Source organism: Lissotriton vulgaris, chromosome 2_1 (assembly GCF_964263255.1).
Source record: "Lissotriton vulgaris chromosome 2_1, aLisVul1.2, whole genome shotgun sequence".
In the NCBI taxonomy this organism is placed as follows: domain Eukaryota; kingdom Metazoa; phylum Chordata; class Amphibia; order Caudata; family Salamandridae; genus Lissotriton; species Lissotriton vulgaris.
In genome coordinates, this window is record NC_141687.1 from 1550471756 (window position 1) to 1550497357 (window position 25602).

Genomic DNA, 25602 nt, shown 5'->3' on the forward strand with positions numbered 1-25602 from the left:
CACGAGTGCCGGGACCGGACGGGTTTCCTGGCCTGTGACGCAGTACCCTAAGATGGCGGCCAAGGGAGGACCGGTGGCCGTAGAACACGGACAGGGGGACCTGGCGGCGCCGTCCCAGATGGGCGAGACCCCCCCGAAGGAGTTGGACCAGGAGCAACGACTAAACAGACGCCTGGATGCCATACTAGATGCGATTACCTCGACCAAGGAGGGGTTGCAGCAGGACATTGCGCAAGTCGCCACGGGGCTGGGGCTCTTGCGAGCGGACCATGCGAAGCTGGCGGATAAGGTCAAGGACCATGATCAGCTGCTATTGGACCTGAAACCGTCGGTAGTGACCGCGGAGCATAAAATCACGGACATCCTGGCCCGGCTGGACTCGCTGGAACGGCGTGCGGAGGATGCCGAAGGCCGCAATAGGAGGAACAACGTGCGGGTCGTAGGCCTGCCGGAACGAATTGAGGGGGAGGATGCGGTGGCCTACATGGAGGACTGGTTTCGAACTGTGGTGGCGCCGCAGGGGCTTACTCCTTTCTTTACGTTGGAACGAGCCCACAGGGTGCCTGCTCGCCTGCCAGGGCTTGGCCGCCCTCCCCGACCGATGGTGGTGCGGCTCCTCCACTATAAGGACCGGGACCTCCTCATTCAGAAGGCTCGGATGTCGGGCCCGTTTGAGGTAGAGAACAGCAGGGTTACAATCTTCCCGGACTACACCCAGGCGGTCCAGAAAAGCAGAGCATCGTTCCTGGCGGTGAAGAAGGAGCTGCGAGAGGAGGGCATTCAATACTCCTTGCTCTTCCCGGCCAAGCTGCGGGTTATCCTGGATGAGACTACGCACTTCTTTCAGACCCCGGACGAGGCATGGCAGTGGCTGGAGTCGTATAGAGCGGGGACGGATCGGTCCCACAAAAGTAGGCGAGATCGGCCTAAACAGCCTCAGGTCAGACAATCGCAACGCATCCGGTCCCGTAATAGGCGCCAGCGGGAGAAACGGGAGGCTCAAATGGCTGCGGAAAAGAGGGATGCGCTCGCAGCGACGGCGGCCATCACGGGGTCGCAGCAGGACAGTGAACTGGTGGAGACGGACTCCGGCGGAGAAGGCAGCAGGACAGGAGAGGACCTTTCGGAGGCGGAAAGCTCGAAGGGGCCGGTGGTGACCCCCCAGACCTCTGATGGGATATTTCATGGTTGAGACTGTGCTGGGACTTGGACAAGAACTGATGGTAGGGTGGTATCCTGTTGGCGATGGGTGGGTTGCCGGTTAGGGTGCCACATCGGCAGGATGGGATGGGAGTGCGGGGCGTGGGCTCCGCTAGCTGGGGTCGGCGATAACTCACCCCCCTAGGGCCCTTAAGGCCTTCTGTGGTGGAGACCACAGGTTAGGAGAATGTGTGGTTGGACCGAGGTTTGGATTGGGGCTGACACTGGGTTTGTGGGCTCTGTCCTGGGGAGTGGGGTTTGGGGTGTTTTTCTTTTTAGAGTTTGTTTTGGGGGGGGCAACTGCTCTGGGGGGGATGTGAACTGGTGTAGTTTGACCTGGACTAATTGCTGCTGGTATGGGGACGTTACCTAGCTTAAAATGCCTAACGTGGAATGTCCGGGGACTACGTACCATGGTCAAGCGCCACAAGGTGCACGCATTTCTGGTGCGAAGGGGGGTGCAGATTGCTATGCTACAGGAGACCCATCTGACAAAAAAGGAGTGTGCGGCGTTGCAGAAAAGATGGCGGGCCAGGTGTTCGGCACCACTTACTCAGCGTATGCCAGGGGGGTATTGATTTGGGTGAGAGCGGGGATACCGTTCCAGGTGCTGAACCAAGTGGTGGACCCTGATGGCAGGTTTGTGGCGGTGGAGGGGAGGCTGTATGGTACAGATGTGGTTCTCTGTTGTGTGTATGCGCCTAATACTGACCAGGCCCGATTCTTCGATGGCCTTTCTGGGTCCTTGGCCTCTTTCCTAGCGGGCCCGGTGGTACTGGGGGGGATTTTAACTCGATTACGGATGTGGCATTGGATAGGTCTCACCCCCCCCTTGTGGATTCCCCGGTACGTAAGTTGGCCATGCACAGGAAGGACTGGCAGGACAGGTGGGGGTTGCTGGATGTGTGGCGGGAACAGCACAGGGACACCAGGGACTATTCCTTTTACTCAGCTCTCCATGCACTACATGTGAGGATAGATTCAGTGCTCTGTGGCGGATCCCTGGCCCCATTGATTTCACACACAGAATACTTGGCTAGAACCATTTCGGATCATAATCCCCTATTGGTACATGTCCAGTGGCTGCGGGAGCGTTCAGCGATTCCAACATGGCGGCTCCGGCCGGACACGCTGGAGGACTCAGTGTTTAGTGACGCTATCCAACAGGGCATCGATAATTACTTTGGCGAGAACGAGGGTACGGCCTCGTGTAGGTCCACTGAATGGGATGCGATGAAAGTGGTGGTGAGAGGGGTATGTCTGGGTCGGTTTTCGAATGTTCGTACGACTGTGTTGAATGCTCTAGCGAAGACGGAGGAGAATCTGAGAGACTTGGAGCGGCGCAGGCCGGCCAGGCCAGACTTACAGGCCCGGTTGTTGGAAGCGAAGGAGGTGGTCGCCACAGAAACGGAACGGTTGAGGTGTTACGATTACAGGCAATACGCCATCAGAGCGCACGCTGAACGGGATAAGGTGGGCACGCTCTTGGCCAGACTCGCTACCCCCGAACTTAGGGGCTGCCCGGTCCTTAGCATTAACAACGCACTGGGGGAGACGGTGTATTCTCAGGCGGCGGTGTTGGAGTGCTTTCGGGTGTATTACGAGGAATTTACCAGAGTCAGTTGGGAGTGGAGGCTCTGGAAATAGCGGAGTACCTAGAGGCGAGGCAGCTTCCGGTCCTTGATGAGGAGGACGCGAAGGAGTTAGGCGGTCCGATCACGCTCACGGAAATACGGGCGGCCATTAAAAATATGGCTCGGAACAAAACGCCAGGGGTGGACGGGCTGCCAGTAGAATTCTACCAGCAGTTTGTAGACAGCTTGGCGCCCAGACTGCTGGTGGTTTACACGGAGGCTTATGAGTCAGGGGGTTTGCCTGGGTCCATGAGGGAAGCTTTGATTGTGCCGCTCTTAAAACCCGGCAGGGATGCCACAGACGTAAGGTCCTATCGCCCGTTGTCCATGCTGACAGTGGACTACAAAATCCTGAGCCGGATTCTGGCCGCCAGGCTGGCCCCACACATGACGGGCCTGGTACATAGAGATCAGGCGGGGTTTATCCCCACGAGGAGCACGGCGATGAATATTCGTCGTCTGGTCGGGATAATGGACGCCATTTTGGACGAGGATGGGACCCAAGCGGTCTTGTCCGTGGACATAGAGAAGGCGTTTGATAGTTTGGAATGGGTCTATCTGGATGGAGTGCTGGAGAGGTTTGGCATAGGGGACGGGTTCCGCCGGTGGACGAAGGTCTTGTACTCCTCGGCGACGGCGCGAGTACGTCTGGGTGGTATGGTGTCGGCGGCATACCCGGTGGGTAGGGGCACGAGGCAGGGGTGCTCCCTTTCCCCCTTCCTGTTCGCCCTGGCGATGGAACCCTTGGCGGTCCACGCTAGGTCGGGTGACAGATACGCGGGGATAAATAGCGGCGGGCGGCTACATCACATCTCGCTATATGCGGACGACCTGTTGCTATACCTAGATGACACTGAGCGGGCTCTGGAAGGAGCGATGGACTTGTTATCAGAATTCGGCCAGTTGTCGGGCCTCAAGGTCAACTGGGCGAAGACATGCGTGTTCCCGCTGAGAGCGGAGACGCCCGGCCCTGCTCGTGACTTAGGGGTAATCTGGGAGCCATCTTGTTTTACTTATCTGGGAGTCCGCATCTACCACGGGACTGCGGACCTATTGGAAGGCAACATTGGTCGGTGCATTCGGGCGCTGAGGGCCAGTATGTCTTTTTGGTCGACCCTCCCGCTGACGGTACTGGGTAGGATTGCTCTCTTGAAAATGGTGGCACTCCCCCGCCTCCTGTACTACTTCCGGACGCTACCCATCTGGATTCCGCAGAGGATCTTTAGGGATCTGAGGACGATGATTATTGGTTTCCTGTGGGGACATGGCCGCCGACGAGTGGCTCTGACCACATTGCTGCGCCCCAAGATCGAGGGGGGGATGGCTGTTCCTGATTTTGAACTGTATTACTTGGCGGCGCAGCTCCAGATCCTCACGCAACATGTGGCCCGGGTGTTTAGGGGACCGGAAGGTGACCGAGAGCTGGGGATACAACGCCATGTACTGTCTTATATCGTCATGCAGCAAAAGCTGGAGCTGCGGGGCCTCACTATGGAGGAACGGACGCTCAGGCTATGCTGGCAAAGGAGTCTTAGGAGAGCGAGGGCGACTGGACCTTATGCGCCGGAAATTCCGATAGGCATGCTAACGGCCCTGCCACATGGGGGCGATTGGTCCCCATTGTTGGAATGGGAGGAGGCTGGACTTCAGGTGGTGGGAGACCTGTATGTCGACGGTACCTTGGTGCCCTTCGGTGTGCTTCAGGAGCAGTTCGGGCTGTCTGACGGGGGGTTTCTGTTGCATGCGGCGGTGGTAGCGGCTGTACAGAAGCACTGGAAGGGGGTGCTCATAGAACCGGATACCACTATGGCTTGCCAGTATGTGGTGATGGCAGCGGGCACCTTTAAGGCTGTGACCTGCCTCCATAACAGGATGCTGAACGAGGGACTGGAACCGCTCCAGGGGCTCAAAGCTAAATGGGAGGAGAGTGTGGGCAGACCCATTCCGGACACGGTGTGGAGCCACATTCTACGGCGCACATGGAAAGGTACGAGGAATGCGCGTTTCCAACAAGTGCATTTCTTTGTGCTACATAGGGCCTATCTGACTCCGGAAAAAATACGGCGGTACTTTCAGGTGCAGGACGCACGGTGCCCGAGGTGCTCGTCTCCGGAAGCGGACATGGATCATCTGTTCTGGGGTTGCCCGCATTTGGAGGCCTACTGGGCAGAGGTGGGGGACCTTCTAAACGAGGTAACCGACAGGGAGGTGGACTTCGACATGGCGGCGTGTCTGCTACTCTGGTTCCCGCATACCAAACACACTAAGGTGACGAGCAAATTTATTGATTTGGGTCTGATACTGGCACAAAGGGAGATCTCATGGCATTGGAAGTCCAGGAGCGGGCCGTCGGTGAGGAGGTGGAAGAATGAATTGTTGAGGTGGTCTGATTGTGAGAGTGTGCTCCGAATGAAACAGGCTGTCAAGCTTGGTAATGAGAAAGCCTTGGATGCAGCGCGTGCATGGGAATTGGTGGTGCAAGCCTTGCGTGACTCTTTAGTGGAGGATGAGGACTGAATGCAAGGGACCTGTGGACACCGCGAGGCGTACTAACTCGGAGTCGTCATTGACACTGTAGCGAGATCCATACTACATTTACGGACGGGACACACACCATTAGCAGTTGCCGGGAGGGGTCACTGGGGGGTTGTTTAGTGGGAGTTCGGGGTGGGTCGGAAGCCAGGAGATTGGTTGATCGCGATGGGGACACTGAGCTGCGAGGGCCTGTGGAACGTGGGTGATGAGCGGGAGGTGGTGTAGGACCACGGGTTAGTTATGGGGGCCCTACAGTGCACGGGGCGGGTCGGGAAGCGGCTGGTAGCATTGACCTGCGTAAGTAGGATGGCTGACGGTGTTCGTTGTTGTGGGTGGGGGGGTAAAATGCGGATACGTAAAATGACCTTTCGACCATTGTCCCAGTGGGACACTCAGCGTGATGCCTTCCTGCTATTTAAGGTACTACGCCGCCCGGCCTCCGGGATGCGGGCTGAATGGCTGTGTATGTAATACGTTTTCATGCTTGAACGGGGGGACATTACGAGTGGACTGGTTGAGCATTTGTATTCTGTGGTTTCTAATTCTGCAATAAAAACAAATTAAAAAAAAAAAAAAGAAGTGCAGTTGTCAACTTGAAGTACATCCTACAAGGAATTGTTTGCATGTTTGTAATTCGAACCAACCCTTTTTTGAAGTCTCTTTCACCCACTGCTTAACACTGTTTGACATTCCTGTTTTTAGGTCTCGAGGCGTTTACAGCGCGAAGCGCTGTCTTGCCAGAGACCTATTGTGAGCGACGCAGCTTTCCAGGAGACAAGAGCTGACCACGCGCATCCACAAATCAGATCGGAGCGGGCCGCGCACGCTGTGGCCATCTCCTGTCTCCTGGGAAGCTCCAACACACACACAGTCACACCTCCCCCTGCACGCATGCGCACACACACGAGCGCACATGCACGCACACATACAGAGACACCCCCCCCGCCGTCGCACACGTACACACACACTCACACAAGCGCACCAAGACCCCCCCAGCTGCCTCCCCTACAACTAAGGCTCACTTACTGCCACACCGGACATCTGCAGCCTCCACGGGGCTCTCCCTCGGGCATGGGAGCCCCGGGTCACCACTGCTCCTCTGGCCAGGCACTCCGTGGGCGCGGGCTTCACAAGACGGAAGTCCCGCCCCACGATAGGTTTCGTTTTTGTCAGTGCGCGCGCACGTCTTGTTTTTGGAGAGCTGGTGGCACAGGCGCAAACTTGGACCTTATTCGGAAGAACACCTGAGGAGAGGTGAGCCTGGGAGTGAGTTAGACAGCGGCTCTCCCCCGCCCCAAATCCGTCGGGCGGGAGACTGCTGTTGCAGGAAAGCGGCGACGAAGTTGGTTTTGGAAGTGACTGCTGGCTTTAGCAGAAAAACAGGCAAACCACAGAGAAATCGAGCCTGGCAGGGCTAAGTGGGCTTGAACTGGGGTTTCCCTTGAAACCATGTTGAGTCTGCAGATGACACAACTTAACAATTAGCACAACTCTACGCACCGCAGCAACTTTATATATATACGGAGTTAAAATATCTGCTCTGTCCGTGTGCCGTGCAGGTATCCATGCTGCGCTTACCCCATGAATGTTGCTTGCATTGCTTCTGTTGCCCACGCTAGTCTTGTGCGTGAGGGAAGCTTGTCTGCGTTTTGGAAGAATCTGGTGCAACTGCTGTCATTGTCACGCGCGCGTCGGAGGTTTCTCTGCTTCTGGGTGCAATAAATGTGTTCCGCATGTGAAGCGACTTTGTACCGCTGTTCCGTGTGTTATAAATATTCTGTCTGTCCTGGTGAATCTTGGACTAATGCTGACTGACATGATGCACACCTGTATTATTAGCAAGTGAAGCTTGCGCCACTGCTGCACATGCTCTGCCCCTTCTGTGTGTGAGAGGAAGCCGGGCACTGTTGCAGCGTAGTCACTGTTTGTTGCATTTGCTTGAGGGCAGATTGCATTTCCCTTGCCCTTGCTGTAGCCGTTTTGGGGTGCAAGAGTGCGCTGGAGCTATGTAGGTTGCACTTGTGTCTGTGTGTGAGTGAAGCTTGTACTCCCGGTGCCTGTGTTATGTTTGACAGGAAAACGGATGCAGCTGCTTCCCAGGCTATGTCTGTTTTGTATAAGTGTGACTATTGCTGTATCTGATTTGTATGTGTGAAGATCAGAGCTGTGTGAATAATAACTGTGTCAGCCCTGTGCGTGAGGTGCATCATCAGAGCTGTGTGAATAATAACTGCGTCAGCCCCGTGCGTGAGGTGCATCATCAGAGCTGTGTGAATAATAACAGCTGTGAACCCGTGCCTGAGGTGCATCATCAGAGCTGTGTGAATAATAACTGTGTCAGCACCGTGCGTGAGGTGCATCATCAGAGCTGTGTGAATAATAACAGCTGTGAGCCCGTGCCTGAGGTGCATCATCAGAGCTGTGTGAATAACAGCTGTGAGCCTGTGCCTGAGGTGCATCATCAGAGCCGTGTGAATAATAACTTTGTCAGCCCCGTGCGTGAGGTGCATCATCAGAGTTGTGTGAATAATAACAGCTGTGAGCCCGTGCGTGAGGTGCATCATCAGAGCTGTGTGAATAATAACAGCTGTGAGCCCCGTGCTGAGGTGCATCATCAGGGCTGTGTGAATAATAACTGCCGGCATCCCCGTGCTGAGGTGCATCATCAGAGCTGTGTGAATAATAACTGTGTCAGCCCCACGCTGAGGTGCATCATCAGAGCTGTGTGAATAATAACAGCTGTGAGCCCGTGTGTGAGGTGCATCATCAGAGCTGTGTGAATATTAACAGCTGTGAGCAACAGCATACTCCTGCACACACTCTCACTGCTCACCAATTCAAAGTTTGCTAAATATTTTATGCAACGCATTGTCATACACAATGACAATAACTCAAACTTTAATGCTGCGAGACCTATTGCATTGTAAATGCTTGTTTGAATTCCATATTGAACACTAATGCTGAAGGTTTTGCTGCTAGAGGTTCATTGGCTTGTGCTGTTTTGTTGGCAGTGCAGTATTACTTAAACACTTCTGTTCGACTCTATATAATTGAGATTGTGTGTACCAAGCTGATGTTTTGTTTAATGTGGCAGCGCTTAAAAAAAATTACATTTTGTCCAGTGCATTTTGCGTAAATTCACGAAGACCTGATCAATTTAAACCTTGCTTTCTTATTAACTCTCCCCTAAAGCCTTGGCTTATACCAGTGGAGTGAAAACGTTGTTCGCAGAGCAGTGAGGATGTGGGATGTGCGAGGTACTAAACTGCTACGCCATGAAGTGTTTCTTCTAGTCACCCCTCGAGTTGTGGTAAGTATTTCTTGAAGTCACAGTATCTGTGTTTTTTTTGTATTCTTCATTTGCTCGGTAAAGGACGCATTTTCAGCTATCTGAGCAAATATGATAGAACCCTCAACCTCTGTAAAAAGAATGAGTGTCCTTTTTCTGATTACCTGTTTTTCGAGGCTCCCTTTTGGAATTTCCACTTAAATGGCTTGTCTAGCTTGACCTTTTGTAGAACAGTTGATTTTAGCCTTGTGGGTGATACAGATTTCCAGAAAACCCAGTCATTGGAAATGAATTTGACTTATGGTTCAAAGTGTCCGGAAATTGCTTTCTCAAATTGGGTATGAATTAAAGAGTTATTGAAGGTTGCTTTCCTTTTTGGTGACTTAATGCTTTGTTACAATCACTAAGCTGACTTATTAATTCTGAACTGGAACATAGGCGGATATCTGCTCTGCTCCTAGTTGCCCATGCCAGGTTGATGTTTGGGATCCAGTAGTAGTATTTCTACAGTAATCTGTCAGTTTTCAGAATTAGAGAACTGGTGCCTAGCACTCAGTTATGGGTCCAGGAAACCTCCCAGGTATATAATGCCTCTTTTTGGTGCATTTTGTAGCTTTTGAACCTGACTTAAAAGTCTAGTGAATCCTCTCAATGAGTACTCCGTCCACTCCACTCCACTCTGACGAACACTATTTGATGCAAAGTATATATGGGCTGTCTATTGTGGCACCCTTGTTTTCCATTGCCTGCATCTAGGGACTGTCAAGGAAGTATTAGCAGTGTCTTGCAGTATCCTGGCTTGTAATGCAGGGGCCTTGGAGGGATGAACAAGTTTGACCATGCCTGCAGTCAAACCAAGTGCAGCCATTGTAGTGTCTGAGTGGTGAGGATTGCTTGAGGAGGAACGATAAAATACTTGGAAGTGGTGCTGGCTCCCACAACCAGTGGAAGCACTTGAAATCTGCCTCTCTCCAGTGCTGTCTCAAAACTCAGACCATGTTTGAGCTCACTGCGTGGTCGCTTCCCCTATATCCCCATGCCGGAGCCTGGGAGGTTGAAACCTACTTTGATTCACAGAGGACTGATGAGAGGTAGCAGGCTATTTTTTCAGTAACTTACAGAGGGATTGGAACCAAGTTTAAAAAGGGATATCATTTGTGGTCCAAACCCCGGATTGTCCCAGGGGTATTGCAGATCCAGGGTGTTTAACTCCACGAATTGTACTTTGATTTGACATTTATTTGTACACGATGTGTCTGCGTGCGTTTATAATGTGTACCGATGGCTTCATAAATCTGAAATAAAAACAAGTTGCCAAAAAAAAACTTTAAAAAAGGAAATGCAAAGAGCACATTTTTTTAAACCCACACACTCTGCTGTAAAAAATGGGGGCATGGTGCATGCTGACGATATGTAGGAGGAGTTTGAACTAATGACGTAACAGAGACTGTTACTGATTTTCCAATGAAAATGGGGTTTGTTGCCAACTGGAGATAAAGCTGGTCAGATTTAGTGAGCTCCATGGTCAATACCCATGTCACATTAAATGCAATATATAGTTCTCACCCCAGAAATACTGTGCATCTGTGTCACATTGGAAGCGGCCCAACTACTGGTGACACACAAGGATTATTGGGGAAAAATGCCTCTTAGTGGTACTCAACCTGCTTGTTAAGATTGTTGATGGTCTGGAAATGGACTGATGACCTCATTCTTCTGCCTATAACAGAGGACAGGAGGCTGGATTATTATGCCCCTCCCCCCCCAACTAACGCGTGTTCTCGGACAGCCACAGTTTGTGTGCACCAGAGGCTTATGCAACTGCTTTACAGATGGGCCTGAGCACATCACCTGAAACATAGAACCAAAATCCGGTCTTGGGACCTTGGGGCGAGAAGCAGGGGTCCAGGATTAAGAGATGGTCTTCTCCATGAAAGACTGCGTCTGCCTTCTATAAGACAGCCATCCGATTTTCTGAAATGCATAGGTGGGCTTGAGTGCACAGCTTGCTTTAGACAGATATGGTTGAGATGTCTACTCCTCCCACATAAGCTGTTGGAGCAGCCTGTCACTAACGCAGGGCATTGCACTGGGAATAGATGGAAACTTCCAAACTATTTGAGCGTAGCAACATGGCGCCATCATGAGTACTTAATTAATTTAATTAGTGTGGCACTGAAAAGGTACCATCTACAGAATGAAAGCTGTGAAGTGGGTGAAAAGTTAATGTGTGCTCCCGCAGGGAGTTGGAACCCCTGGTGTCAATATGGAATTGAGTGACGCAAAGCGCACAAGAGAAGAGGCAACATGGTTCATTCCTAAAATTCTCCGCATTCAGCTGTTCATGCTAGTAAACAGGAAACCCGTAACATAGAGAAGTGCCCCTTAGCTGTCAACCTATGCAAGGTGAAAGCTCCCACACTCAAACGGACAAATTTGACTCTATGTTATCATTAGATAGGAGAACCGAGAGAGGCCTTTGAGTGCAAACTGCGTACAGTCACACTGGACTTCAGCCATTTGAGGGCAGACCAGATTAAGTTATTAAGAGTATTCCAGAGTCCACACTAAAATTGTTTCGGCCAACAGTCAGATCTTCAAGGTCCGATCACAGACCTGCAGGAGCATATCCAGTTACTAAAGGACAAGACCAAATATCCTTAGGGAGAAATAACATTCAACTTATTGGCCTGTCAGAAAGAAAAAAAGGGGCCAAGTATGGGACTGTAACGTAGAAGAATAGCTGCCAAGCCAGGTAGCAACCAATGATCTGTGATAGTCCATATGCTAAATTGCAGAGTCCTAAACTGTTGACTTCAGATGGCGAGAAAGCACATCCGGTACACTGCGCATAAGAAAATATTAGTATTGTTCCCAAACTTCATAGCTGCAGTCCAGCAGCAAAGGAGTAGTTTCTAGAAGTCAAACAAGTCCTGAGAGAGCTGAGGCTGAAATGCATGTTGCAGCACAACTGTAAATAACGGACCGAGTAGACTGACCTTTCTTAGAGAACCCAAAGGTTGTGAGAAAATGGGCAGACGACTGGGCTGCAACCCATAAGAAAAGTATTTGACTGGCATGGAATGGACAACACCTTTTGAAGAAGCCCCAGAAACTGAACTACGTCATCTAGGTCAGAATCCTTTTTTCAAAAAGGAAAGGGTAGACCGATTTCGTGCAGCTGGGACAAACTTGCTGTGAATCCTCAGGGAGTATGTTTGATTTGGTGGAATCGTGGGGAGTCCCTCCGATGTACTTGGCTGATCAAAGAATTTGCTCAGAGATGACTCCAAGGATTCTGATCATGTAATATGAAAATCATGTGAAGGGCTGGAGTGATCCACCTGAACCATAGCCAGTCTCCTAGAGGCGGGAGGCATGGCTAACTCCCAGTGCAGTTGAACGTCATTGCATTTTGAGTATTAATGGGCAAAAAATTAGTTCCCACAGCCAAACTTCACATACAATTGGGAGGCACCATATTAGGCAACCGCTCTGAGGGGGGCGGACAAAATGAGCAGCAGAAAGCCACAATCAGGCTAATTTTTTACTACCCCCATGGCCCCGGAAGAGACCCAGTGGTGATAGATTCCTGAGATTGTGTCTATTTCAGATTTGGATGTTGATCATTTTGACCCACATCCTGGAGCGGGGGTGATTACTACTAATGGTAATGTTGGAGTTAAAAGATGTTCGGTCACTAGGGTGCAAACGTGTACAGGAATTGTAGAACTGTACACGGAGGTCCTTGTATGCATTCACCTAGCAGGGGAAATAGTGCAAATGAAGGTAGTCATCCAAGAGTCAAAAATTAGACACCTCATATCACAATGGAGACTACTATGCATGTGTGCCCATAACTATAACGTAACATACTGGAATGAGGGAGGGACAACCAGCTAACCTATGCAAAGAAAATGGCTCCTTATGTTGACTGGGTGTAGATATGGCCTGCCTATAGGAAACCCATTTAGCCAAATCAAAGTGGTCCAAGCTGCATAAAAAGGAGGGCAACTCTTCTATACAACGCATTTGTTCTACGCTAGAGGAACAGTGATATGAGTGAATCCTGGGTGCCATATGTGGTGCAAAGTGTGCAAACAGATCCTGACGGTAGATATGTGATGGTGGATGGGTTATTGGATGGGAAACCTATTGCCCTCATTTGTAGGTATGCACTGACTACAATCCAGATGGATTTTTCTGTACCTATTGGGTAATTTCCTTCAGCATTTACTAATCCTGTAGTTATTAGATTGGTTGACGTTGTGTGCACAGCACTTGGGCTCCGACTGTAGGGCTGGGGTAATTTCCCACTGCTGATCTGGGGCCTTTCCTACTCAGGTTCTGAAAACTGTACAAGTACAATCTTTTCTGCATTTGACTCTTAGGATATCAAAGGCAAGTTCTCACAGACTTGACAGAAAGGTAATGTAGGATAGTGTATCTGGGTGCAGTTTGTCTTCGCGGCACTATGTTCTCCCTCTCTATGAATCCTTACCCGGATGGCCGCTATGTGCTTTGTCACCCCTCCTCTGGGATATTGGTACATAGCGTGACTCAAGTGCAATTGCAGCCATTCCTTGCTTTCAGCCAAAGGCACACTCCTTATTCAATTCTAAACACTTGGGGTACTGGGAAGAATCGTTTGGGTACCTCTGTCTTCCTGTATCGGCTTGGGCTGCACTTCAGCATGTCTACTGTGTCGGGAAAACTAAGCAACAGGTTTGCTGGGCTACAGGTGGAAGTCAGGTGCAAGCTACATCCCTCTGCGCCTCATCCAGCCTCCGACCTTTGATTCTAGCCCACAGGTGCAGACACAGCTGCAACAGTCTCTAATGGATGTGGGTAAAACCAGGGCAGTCCCTGCCCGGATTGGGCCGTCAGTATTCAGGGCAGTTGCGGTGCTGGTTAGACTGAAGGTAAGGTGAGGCCCCATCCAGGCCTATGACAATTACAGCAGATGCAGCCCTCACTGGACCTTCGAAAATCACACAGTTGTAGCCTCCCTCCACGCCTACGATGATCACCCCAGTTGCTATTTCTGCCAGGAACAGGGATACAATTCCTGGGTCCTCTGTACACATGGATATATCCCATCTTGCTTTTTTATGGGTAGCTCTCTCTGGATGACCGACAGCCACCTGCAACGTGCTGAGCCTCTCTTCTTCTGGTTAGTCTGTTCTTATGCAGGACCAAGCAGCTTACTGGTTTTCAGGCAGACACCAATCCTGGCTGCACACCAGTCCTTTGAGCACTCTGTGGCGCACTTCCTACCATGGCCATAAATTACTTAGAACTGGAACAAAGTGAAGTGGTTTGTGTTCCACTTGTATTCATAACTTCCAGACCGGGGGATATGAATCTACTGTCTCCAAGTGTAGAATAAGTTTGCAATGGTTCTCCAAGTGTCCTCATTGTGCTACCCAACAGACACAGCCGTTGTGTAAAGAGATGCGTCTCACAGCATGCAGCACTGGGACTGTCTCCAATCATGAACACCGACAACAGAGACACAAAGAGGTGTGAGGTTTCTTCGTCTGATTATCAGCCCAATAGAAGGAGTAATCTGGGACAGACAGAAGGATAGTTGGGAACAGACTCCCCACTCTATCCCCCCCATAACCCTCACCTCACACCATATTATCCTGTATGAATTCCACCATTGGGAACATAGTGTTAGCTACATCAATATGGACAAAGTCTCACAGGCTCTGCGCTGTTCTGGGATCGAATGGTCCTAGACAGGCTCCCCATTTAATCTATCCACAGGTAACTGGGACCAGTCTGCGGTGTCCAGCCCAGGATCCTTGAGACTATCCACCCAAGGCTCCCAGCTTTGGGCTCTATCAATCAAATCATGCCCCTATTCACCTTTCAAAGTAATACTGCTTTCTCAAATTCTGCCCACTTAACAAGGGCTTCCCTCCATTTAGCCAGCCTGGGACCCCTAGTGGCCATCCAATTCATTGTGATCTCCCAAAACGGGTATCAGAGCCAGGTCCGTAAAGCTAGTAGGAGTCTTACACTTACTTGGGCATGGGAACCCCCACAAACAGGCTATAGGAGTACAAGGAATAATCTGTTCGGTAATCTCATTTATACAGTCAATCACTCCTTCCCAAAGCCCAGTCAGGGAGGGGCAGGCCCTCCCCACAATGAACATTTCACCTCCATGCCACCACATCTGCGACCGGGTGTCGCAGTCATGCAATAGAACCTATTGATTTTGCCAGATGTGAGAAGCTGTGTCCAAAAAATAGAAATTTATGACCTTGAACCTGGCATTTCTTGATACTGCACTGATGCTTTCAAGGATCTTTTCCCAGTCCGCGTCAGTAATCTGGAGTTCTAAATCTTTCTCCCACTACACCCGTAGGTCCACTGGAGGGGTAATAATATCAGTCTGCAGGGCCCAATAGAGACACGTAGCCGCTTTAATGCGGGCAGTCGTGGTACAGAGCAGTTGGCAGCATTTATTAGTCGAGGGTTCAGCTGCTCCAGTCCCCCAGTGACTTAAAATATTTGGAACTTCTGCCCGGTGAAACAAGACGTCCCCCCCTCCCCGGTAGCTCAAACTCACAGACTAGTGCTCAAACAGAAGAAGTTATCCATCCCTGAAGAGATCCCCCACCCAAGTCACCCATAATCAGCCCACTCTGTGAGCACACACAAGACTCCGCCTGAGACACCAGCCCCCGCCACTGCAACTGCAGGTCTGGTGAGTAAGGCGCTTGAGTCTGGGTGCGCTGAACACAGGGCTGCTATTGTTGATGGTATATTGTCTGGAGCAGTAGCAGTGGACCTCCCTATATGGGAGATCATCGATGCTGGTGGAATCTTCTTTGTCAACAATTAAGGAAACTTAGGGCCTGATTTAGATCCCGGCACACAATTGACTCTGTTACAACAGTGACGGATATCTCGTCTACTGAAATATAAATCCCATTCTATCCTATGGGATTTATATTTCAGTGGACAGATATCCATTACCGTTGTGATGGAGAAACCAGTCTGCCGAGATCTTCGACATTGGGACCGGTTTCTCAAGAGCTAAATATTTACAAACTTTTTCCCATTGGCTAATCTTCATATTTTTTAATCTGACATTTCTTAAGAGGAAGTGGCTGCAGGAACTTTATTTTGTCAATTCTAGCTCTGAAAGTACCAGATGCTTATGTTTTTGTGCCACCCTCATAAGTTCCAGCTGGAGTGCTTTTTCTATATATATTTTTTTTAAACATTTCTTTGATTTGTTATTGCAAATATGTATACTTTCATGGATCACCTGTCATCTTTTCTCTGTTTAATCCGTTAACCCCCCTCAATGCTTTTGAGTTGACATTTATGTAGCATTGTTCTATAATGTCCAGAAACCACAAAACTCAAACTTAACATCTTGGGAGGTCTGAACAGCAGCATTCTGTGTCTTTCCAGGTGGTTATAGTGGAAGGTACATGTCAAGTGTGTTGATTTGTTGGGCTTCCATCACAAGTGTAATTCCATTTGTAGACATACATTTGAACACACCCATAGCCATAAAGCTGCAAACAATATTGGGTGTTCACCACCCCAGTTCAATCCTATCTGCTTCCTCTAAATTACAAAATCATGCAGTATGTCATCCAATAGGGCTGGTGTTGGGCACTTTAATCAAATTTAGGCTTTTCCCCCCTTTAGCGCCACACTTTCCGCTCAGGCCCCCTTCATGACTTAATACGTTCATCTGGTAGTATAATGGACCTTCATCTTCCTTCCAAGTAATTGCCATGACCCTATTAACCAGCACCAGCGCTAGACCTTCAAATCAATTACTTAAATGTTTTTGGCTTTGGGTGTTGAAACAGTGACACTAAAGAAGCCTTTAGTTTTGCAAAGCCCTACCTGCGTAAGGTAGGTTCAAGATGTAAGGTTACCCCCTTCCAGTAGCTAGAGGTTAAGAAACCGCTCTACAGAATAAAAAAAAATCTGTCACTGGGGATTTGCATCAGCTGTACACCAGGCCCTCTAAGCCAGATATCTTATTTAATTTCTAGGTTAAGTACTTTTGATGAAGATAATTAGACGAAGTATACTTAAATTGGATGTTCTAGAGACATTCCGTCTGTACATTAGAACCTTTGTGCACTCCTCATCTTCTAGTGGGGAACATCCATTAGAACGCAGTCACTACATCGCACTGCTTTTACAACGCAACTGTTACATCGCAACTGTCTTTACATCGCATGCCACTACAACGCATGCCACTACAACGCATGCCACTACAACGCATGCCATTGCAACGCATTATAAGGTAAGTAATGGAGATTTTTTGGTTTTAGGGCGAATATGGGATTTGGGGTAGATGGGAATAGTAATTTTTACCCATACACTATCCAACACTTACCCTACTGTTGCACTCACTGGAGTGGGAATAGTAATTTTTACCCGTACACTATCCAACACTTACCCTACTGTTGCCGTAAAAGTAATATGAGCTGTGATGGTATGCGGTGTGATGGTATGCGGTGTGATGGTATGCGGTGTGATGGTGTGCGGTGTGATGGTGTGCGGTGGGATGGTGTGCGGTGGGATGGTGTGCGGTGTGATGGTATGCGGTGTGATGGTATGCGGTGTGATGGTATGCGGTGTGATGGCATGCGTTGTAATGGCATGCGTTGTAAAATCATTCGATGTAATGGTAGTTGCGATATAAAAACCGCGTTGTAAAAGCATGGTTGTAACTGTTTATGTTGTAACGTCATATATTCCTTCTAGTTCTCTTCCTAGGTTTGTTCAGGTTTTTTCCATCATTTATTTTTTTAAGGTTTTGTAAAGCCAAGTGTAAAGCTTGTGGCCAGCACCCACTGTGAATAAGCATTGTTCTAGTGCCCCATTTACTCTGTAAAGTGTATACTAATGCCCTATATGTTAAAAACTGACTAGAGGGCAACACATTTTCAGCCATTAGTTTCCAGGAGGCGGGAGTCTACCCAGTGATCAGTGAGCCTTTTTGATGACATAGCAGGAGAACCTGTCCTGCAGAATGAAGGTGCGAAGCCATTCATCAAGAAATGTCACCATGTCTGGGCCTTCAGCCCCCTTGGGGAATCCCACAAATCGAAGATTATTTAGGCGGGCCTGGTTTTCGGAGTCTTCTAGCCTCCATATTCTGTCCTGAGTGGAGGACTGGGTCTCCGCGATCTCCCTTCACAGAGAGGCAATGGTGTCCTCGAGTTCCGAGATCTGTGACTCCGCCGTGGTGACTCGTTCTGCCACTTTCCGGAGGTCCTGGTGCAGCCGTGTGATCTGAGCCCACCTCACCCACCCTCTCCTTCAAAGCCACCCAGGAAGACTAAATGGCCAGGATTAGGGCTGCATTGTTGGGCATAGGCTGCACATCCGGTCCTGGGGGGGAAGTGGGTATCAACTACCCTTACGAAGTGTTCGAGCCTTCCCTGCCGCTGGTGCATGGGGTCCTTATACTCAGTCATTTCCTTAATGGTGGTGGTGTTGCCAGAACCAGACCACTAGTTCTCAGGTCATGGGCACGCGCACCACTCTTTCACCAGCAGTGAGGCACCGCAAGGCACCTGGGCACTCTCAGTGCCCGATCCTCCCTCGTCACAACGATCCAGGGGGTCCCTCAGGAGGATAGGTGACCCACCAATCTCAAGGCTCCACAACACAATTAATTCATCCCTCACTGCACGGTCTGCGTAACCTCTACTGCCTCTGGGGCCAAAGCTTTCCCCACCCCTTTTATTGGTACAGGAGGTTACTTGATCCAAGGGGGCAGTAGCCCACCACTCGAGACTCCGTTATTGTAGATTCAGGTGTGGTTGACCAGGAGCAGTGAGGTGAGAGAGGCAGGTCGAGGTCATCGAAGTCAAGCAGCAGGAAGTCAGTGGTCGCCCAATGCCCAGGCAAGCCACACTGGCCTAATGCCAGCTGCTTCCGCCTGGTCTATGTGGGTGGTCCAGTGCCTAGTGTACCTGTGTCAAAGTCTTCGCAATCAGGGTCGGGTAAGTCGAAGCACAAAAAGAAGTCAGAGAAGCATCGCCGCTCTTCAACTTCTCCCCATCGGTTGGCTGACGTGACGAGGGATGCTGACAGTGCCCCTCCCGCGGCTCCACGCACGGAGCCCTAAGAGTTGACTCTGGGCTTCCCTCCCTTCCTGGGACTCGGAGCTACTCCCGCCCAACTTTGTACATTTTCGAGGCGATGCATGTTATCTTTGGGCAGCCGGAACCCCCTGGCGCGCCTTCGGGCCCGCAGACTCGATTGGGGGAGCCTAGGCCTTCTAAGCTGTCGGCTCCGGCCACAGCGCCGCAGGCCCCCCCTTGGATCCAGGCCTGGATGCGGAACGGCACCAGTTGACCTTATTACACCTCCACCGGTGCCGCTTCCACCGGCACCGCAACCGACACCAGTCGTGTCCCCGGCTGGCATCGGCCCCGGCCATCACCCCGATGTGGACCCGAAGCCGGACCGGCATCCCCTGACGCCGGATCCGGTGCTGAATGGGACTTTTGTGCCCCTGTTCACTCTTGGGGTCCCTTTTCAGCCAGATTGGCAACCTGTGAACGAGGCGGAGGACTGGGAGGCATCAGGTGACCCTTTAATTGATCAGCTGGAATCTGAGCAGGACTGGAGAGAGGAAAGTGGTTTTGACTCATCCCCTGACCTTGGATGTTGTCTCCTCCTACCGTGGCTACGGAGGAGGGAGCGTCCGTAGGAGGCCCAGACAGTGCTCTCCCAGGCTGTTGCAGCTGGGAGGGATGCAGCAAAGTTTGCGATACATTGTGGGCTGGGCACCGCCAACTCTCTGGGCCGAACCATTTCAACGTCGGTAGCGCTTCATCACTACCCCTGGATTTTTCAGGGGATGTCCGCAACACCTTGATGGACATGCCCTTTGATGGCCGTCACCTTTTTGGCTACGAAGCAGACAACGCTCTAGAGCTTTTCAATGACTCACAGGCCATGGCCAAGTACTTGGGCCTCTCCACCGCCCTTAGCAGTCTGCTTTTCGCCCCTTTTGTGGCTACGGAACGGGTGCCCAGCTACGTCCAGCCAAGAGCCACAGGCCTCAGCAGGTTACCCAACCTTCGGGCGGCTGGGGATGTGGAAACAACTGTCATGGTTCCCGGGGCCAGCGGGCGGGCCCGTCCACCAACCCCCCCCCCCTCTGCAACAGCCAACAAACCCTCCAAGTCTGACCTTTCAGGCCCATCAAACGTCAGTGGGCGGCAGGATTGGCCATCACCTCCTGATTGGCGCATCATCACGTTGGACAGGTGGGTTTTGCAAATAGTCCAAAGGGGTTACTCACTCCCCTTCGAGACTACCCCTCCAGCCATGTCCCAGAGATACCACCGCATGTCGGAGGATCAGCTGGCCCGTCTACAGCAGGAAGTTACAGCTCTCTTGGCCAAGGGAGCCATCAGGCACGTGCCTGTCCCAGAAGTAGTTTGTGGTTGTTACTCCTACTACTTTCTGGTCCCCAAGAAAGACAAGGGCCTGCGTCCTATCTTGGATCTCGGGGACGTCAATCGCTTCCTCTGGTAGGAGAAGTTCAAGATGTTGACGCTTGCTCAGGTCTTGTCTGTCCTCGACCCGGAAGACTGGATGGTAGCGTTGGACTTGCAAGATGCTTATTTTCACATCCCCGTCCTGCCGACCCACCGGCGTTACCTACGGTTCACGGTAGGCCCCGAGCATTTTCAGTTCAACGCACTCCCCTTTGGCCTTACCAGCGCCCCTCGTTGTTTATGAAAGTGATGGCGGTGGTCGCAGCTCATCTGCGCAGATCAGGGGTTTCAGTCTTCCCCTATCTCGTCGACTGGCTGTTAAAGTCGGGCGCGTCCCAGGCAGTCGTCTCCCACCTTCAGACAACAGTCAACCTCCTGCATTCGCTGGGGTTCTTCATCAATGTGCCGAAGTCACACCTAATTCCCTCTCAGAAGCTCCTCTTCATCTGAGTGGTTCTGGACACAATGCGGTTTCAGATCTATCCTCCCGAAAAGCAAGTCCGGGATATTCGGGCTATGATTCTGATTTTTCAGCCTCTATCTCGGCTTTCAGTCCGAATGACCCTGAGGCTGCTGGACCTCATGGCCTCCTGCATACTGCTGGTCGATCATGCCAGGTGGCATATGCAGGCTCTGCAGTGGGACCTGAAGTTCCAGTGGGACCAGCATCAGGGGAATCTGTCCGATTGCGTCCAGATCTCAGAGGGCACTGCACGTCATTTGCAGTGGTAGCTCACGAACCAGGATTGGGTCAACAACAGATCCCTCTCCCTTCCCCAACCAGACCACACAGGAGTGCCAGATGCGTCCCTTCTGGGATGGGACAGCCACATGGGAGAGGCAGAGATCAGAGGCCTCTGGTCTCCGGTGGAGTCCGGGCTCCACATCAACCTTCTGGAGCTCCGAGCGATTCGCCTTGCACTGAAAACATTCCTTTCTTCTGTTCTGGGAAGAGTAGTGCGGGTCTTCACGCACACCACTGCGATGTGGTACTGCAACAAACAGGGTGGTGGGTTGTGGACCCTTTGTCAGAAGGCCCTCTGCCTCTGGACCGGGTTGGAACATCAGGTCATATCCCTGGTGGTTCAACACCTGGCAGGTTCCCTGAACGCCAGGGCGGACTAACTCAGGCGCAAGTGCATGATGGATCACGAATGGCGTTTCACTCGGAGGTGGTACAAGGTCTCTTTCGACAATGGGGAGAGCCTTGGTTAGATCTATTCATCTCCGAAGAGAATGCGCAATGTCAGCAAATCTGCGGGTTGGAATTTCCAAGGCGGCACTCGCTCTGCGACGCTTTTGGTCACAAGTGGAGTTGCAATCTTCTATACATCTTTCCGCCTATACCACTTCTGCCCAGAGTGCTGAAAAAGATCATTGGGCACTAAGAGTCTGGTATCCCGAGCTGCTCAACATGGCCATCGATCCTCCGATCCAACTGCCTCTTCGGGAAGACCAGGAGATGGTCCTCCACCCAAACTTGTCCAGTCTCCACCTCCTTGCTTGGAGATTGCGCGATGACAGTTGATGTCTTTTGACCTGCCACCCGAAGTTTGTGACGTAATCTTGGCAGCCAGGTGTTCTTCCACAAAGACGGTATACGACAGCTGGTGGAATAAGTTTGCGGCATGGTGCACAGTAAAGGCTGTGAATCCCCTTTCTGCCCCTCTTTCTGAGGTTCTTTTGTTTCCTCTCTCTTTGGCCCAGCAGGGCTCTGTTCTGGGCACTATCAGAGGCTATCTTTCGCCCACCTTTGCCTTCCTTTGGCTGCCAGATCAGCCTTCTCTTTTCAAGTCCCCGGTAGTTAACCATTTAAAAAGGCTTTACGCATCTCTTTCCTCCAATCCCCTTCGTAATACCTCAGTGGGACTTGAACCTTGTTCTTACCTATTTAATGTAAGCTCCCTTTTAGCCGCTTCACAACTGCTCTTTAAAACTCTTGACTCTTAAAACTGCTTTCCTCATAGCCATCACTTGTGCTGAAAGGGTGAGTGAGCTCCAGGTTCTTTCATCCAAACCTCCTTTCCTATCTGTTCATCCGGACAAGGTGGTTCTCAGGAACCGTCCATCCTTCCTTCATTAGGTGGTCACTGCCTTCCATACCGGGCAGACCATTACTTTGCCCTCCTTCTTGCCGCCTCCGCATCCTTCGAAAGAGGAAGAGCGGCTTCACCGTCTGGACCCAAAACATGCGCTTTCTTTCCTTCTGGATCGCACAAAACAGTTCCGGGTGGATGACCAACTCTTTGTTGGCTAAGTGGGTGCCAAAAAAGGTTGGGCCGTACACAAGTGGACCATTTCCAGATGGGTCGTTTTGTGTACAAAGACATGCTATTCTCTAGCTAAAAAGGAGCCCCTAGTAGGTCTACGTGACCATTCCACCAGGGTGACGGCAGCCACTAGTGACTTGGGAAGAGGAGTTTCTCTGAATAACATATGTCAGGCAGCTACGTGGGCATCGCTGCACACGTTTACCAAACACTACTGCCTGGACAGTCCAGTCCGGAGAGACTGCTTCTTTGGCCTTTCTGTTCTCCAGGATTTTCTGGTGTGATCTTGGTTCGCAGACCCACCTCTGGTTGGTATTGCTGGGGTGTCGATTCTAAGGTAAGGAATCAATAACTAACGTGTTTCTTTCAGATGAACAAGTTACTTACCTTCGTCAGATGATTCCGAAAAGAACAGAAACTTGCCATCAGCCATCACTTTTAGCTTAGCAGGCAACAACAAAGAATAATGAAGTCTGACTTCTCACATGGCTTTCTTAACATTGTTGAATTATACCCTTTTAAATTGACTCTATATAGTCAAGGTGTTGTTGGCAGGGACCCTGTGCACCCTTTCTATGGCAGAGAATTTAGAGAGACCTAGTGGGGTGACTTTTATTCTCACCATTGATCTTGATAGGGGAACATGTCAGCCCTTTTCAGTGCATTCCAAGAGACCACTCTAATGCTATTGCACCGGTCCTCTGTCATTTGCCCTGTATTCAAGGAACTGGACTTTGTCCATGAGGTCTGATATTTGGTAGGGAAAGTTATTCCTAGTGGGATGATTTCATCCCAGGCCTCTTCCATGTTTTTACCCCTGTTTGATAACTTGCGCTGGTCTTCACACAAGATAACAACTTCATCTGTCACCATGCCAATGTTGGTCTTCAGAGCTTTCTGGAAATTCTAAATTTCCCCATGTATTTTGTCCAAATTATTTTGTTGCCCATTGTTTGGAGCCAGAGCCCAATCTCTGAGGGAGCCGGGCTGCCCTTCCAAAGACCTGTGTTGCAAGGCCTCCCTGGGCGCTATGGTCCCAAGTTATTTTTGTTCTCCCCTTGCCAGCAGGGCTTCTCACGAGGCAGACACTCGCATTAGGACCTTTTTAAACTCTTGCTATAGTGCTGTTGCTATCTAGCAGTACATTCGACTTCACCTTATCTGCCCCTTTGGCGCTGTCCCCTCACAAGCCAAACGATGGGACTGTCTCACACCTCCTTTTTGGTGGAACGTTGCTACCATTCTGGTGGTCCAAGCCCCTGCACTGCAAAATGCCTTTTCCCTGGTCCCAGCCATTGAGTCCACCCATCCCCACCTTTTACTGCAAATGCCTGGGATGGTAGTGCTCTGATGTCAGCATGACAGACACAGTGCTAAATTAACTGTGCACTCTGTCCCCCTTTATCAACAGCACGCTCTCTAGAATCCTTCCAGCTCTCTCACCACTTTTGCATGAGCCCAACTGGGAGGCTGAGGTGTCCCCTCTGAAGGCTACCAACACCTGCACCTCCTATGATCTCCTTTTTCCAGTACATCCAAGACCCTTGGGATGCTTTAGAAGAGATTTCCCCTTGCTCCACTGCTGGTTTCCCCCTGAAGTGCCTCAGCCTCTGCGCTTCATTGCCACAATCACTTGTGTGCCTCCACCAAGCCACCATTTTATAGCGTCTGACTCCTCTGCACGACTTGCCCTCTGCCACCTCTGTTCGGCTCACAGATTTCCACCCTTCCACTCAGCACCTCAAATCTTCCACCTGCGGCTGGCCACACCGCTGCTGCCAATGTTTCCCGACCTGCCTCTCTCCAGGAGTGCCCCTACCCAGGCGTTGCCCATATCCACCTGTCTCTATTTGGGAGGTGCTATCTTGTCCTCAGAACCTGGCCAATTCCTTCTGCAATATCTCTGTCAAATTTCGTCTCAATCAAAGACGCCTAGACCCCTACATGAGGTTGCTGCTCACTCCTTCCCACTCCAGAACCGGGTGCCATTTGTGGGTCTTCAGATGTCCTGGATAACTAGGGGATTGGAAGATGTGACTGCAGGGTTGTATTGGGATTGAAAATCGGCCCAGGCACGCAAAAAAAAAAACATTGGCCCACATTTGCACATTCACTCCTCAAATCACTGCTTTGGCGTAATCTTATTAAAAAAAAACCTTTAGGAGAGGGGTAAAAAAAAATGCACACGTTAGTTCACAGTGGTGAAACAAGTTAGGCCACTTCTACTCAGGCCCTCTGCCACCACTCAGTATGTGCACACATTAATGGCCGGCCAGCGAGACAAAGGCAGTGATACCTCTTGCTAAACGGAGGTAATGAGCGCCCATCTGCCTCTAGAAAGGCCACTTAGACAACCACCACTGTGCCGCTGGCTGCATTCGAACAATAGTGACAGCGTCCAAATGGCCCCCCAGACTGCTAAAAAAAGAGGCCCTCAGCAGCACTCTGACACCGGCCCCTCGGGCATTGCCCGAATGCCCGCGTTACCAATCCGACGCTGTGTGACTGGGAACTCAGCACGAAACTGCTTGCTCCATTAGCTGTCATCCGCGCCCCCTTTCTGGTGGAGTTCCCTGTCTGAAATTACACCATCCTTAAGAAACCGCTTCTCCGCCCACCTCGTACTACAGACACGCGCATTCGTCGATGCCCCATTGGAGGAAGTTTCTTCTCCCACCTCATTTCAAAACTGCCCCTCCTTCCCCTCCAAACCGCACCATCATTAACAGACTACAGGAAGCGACTCAAGACCTGGCTTTTCGCCTGAACTCCCACAGTACTGTTCCTGGATACCGGCCCTCACGGGTGATAAGCTGCACTATACATGAACTGTTTGATTGATTGATTGATACCAATGCAGGAAGCAATATGCCCGTTACCATGTTAAATAAATGCGTTGTTCCCGGAAAACGTCATAGAATCATAAAATTAATATTTTGAAAAACTGCTTTCATTTTCTCATACCACCTTCCTTTACTCAGCTTATACTGAAGTTTAAAAATATCAGATAAACCAATTAATCTCCAGAGCAAATTTAACCAGCTGTAAAGATATCAGCTTCAGTTCAACATTTCCAAAGCAATATATATGTATTAACATTTATTGTTGAATTTCTCGTGCATCATAGAATGTGTGTCTCTGTATCTTTGACACCTCTACCA

General features: G+C 50.6%; 1 protein-coding gene across 1 annotated transcript in view; it reads left to right on the top strand.

The window, feature by feature from the left end:
- LMLN (leishmanolysin like peptidase) overlaps positions 1–25602 on the top strand; it is a 427804-nt gene that overhangs the window by 245596 nt on the left and 156606 nt on the right. Inside the window, exon 9 of the mRNA XM_086957429.1 lies at positions 8562–8679. Within this exon, the coding sequence (XP_086813555.1) occupies positions 8562–8679 (118 nt within the window). The remainder of the gene's footprint in view (positions 1–8561; positions 8680–25602) is intronic.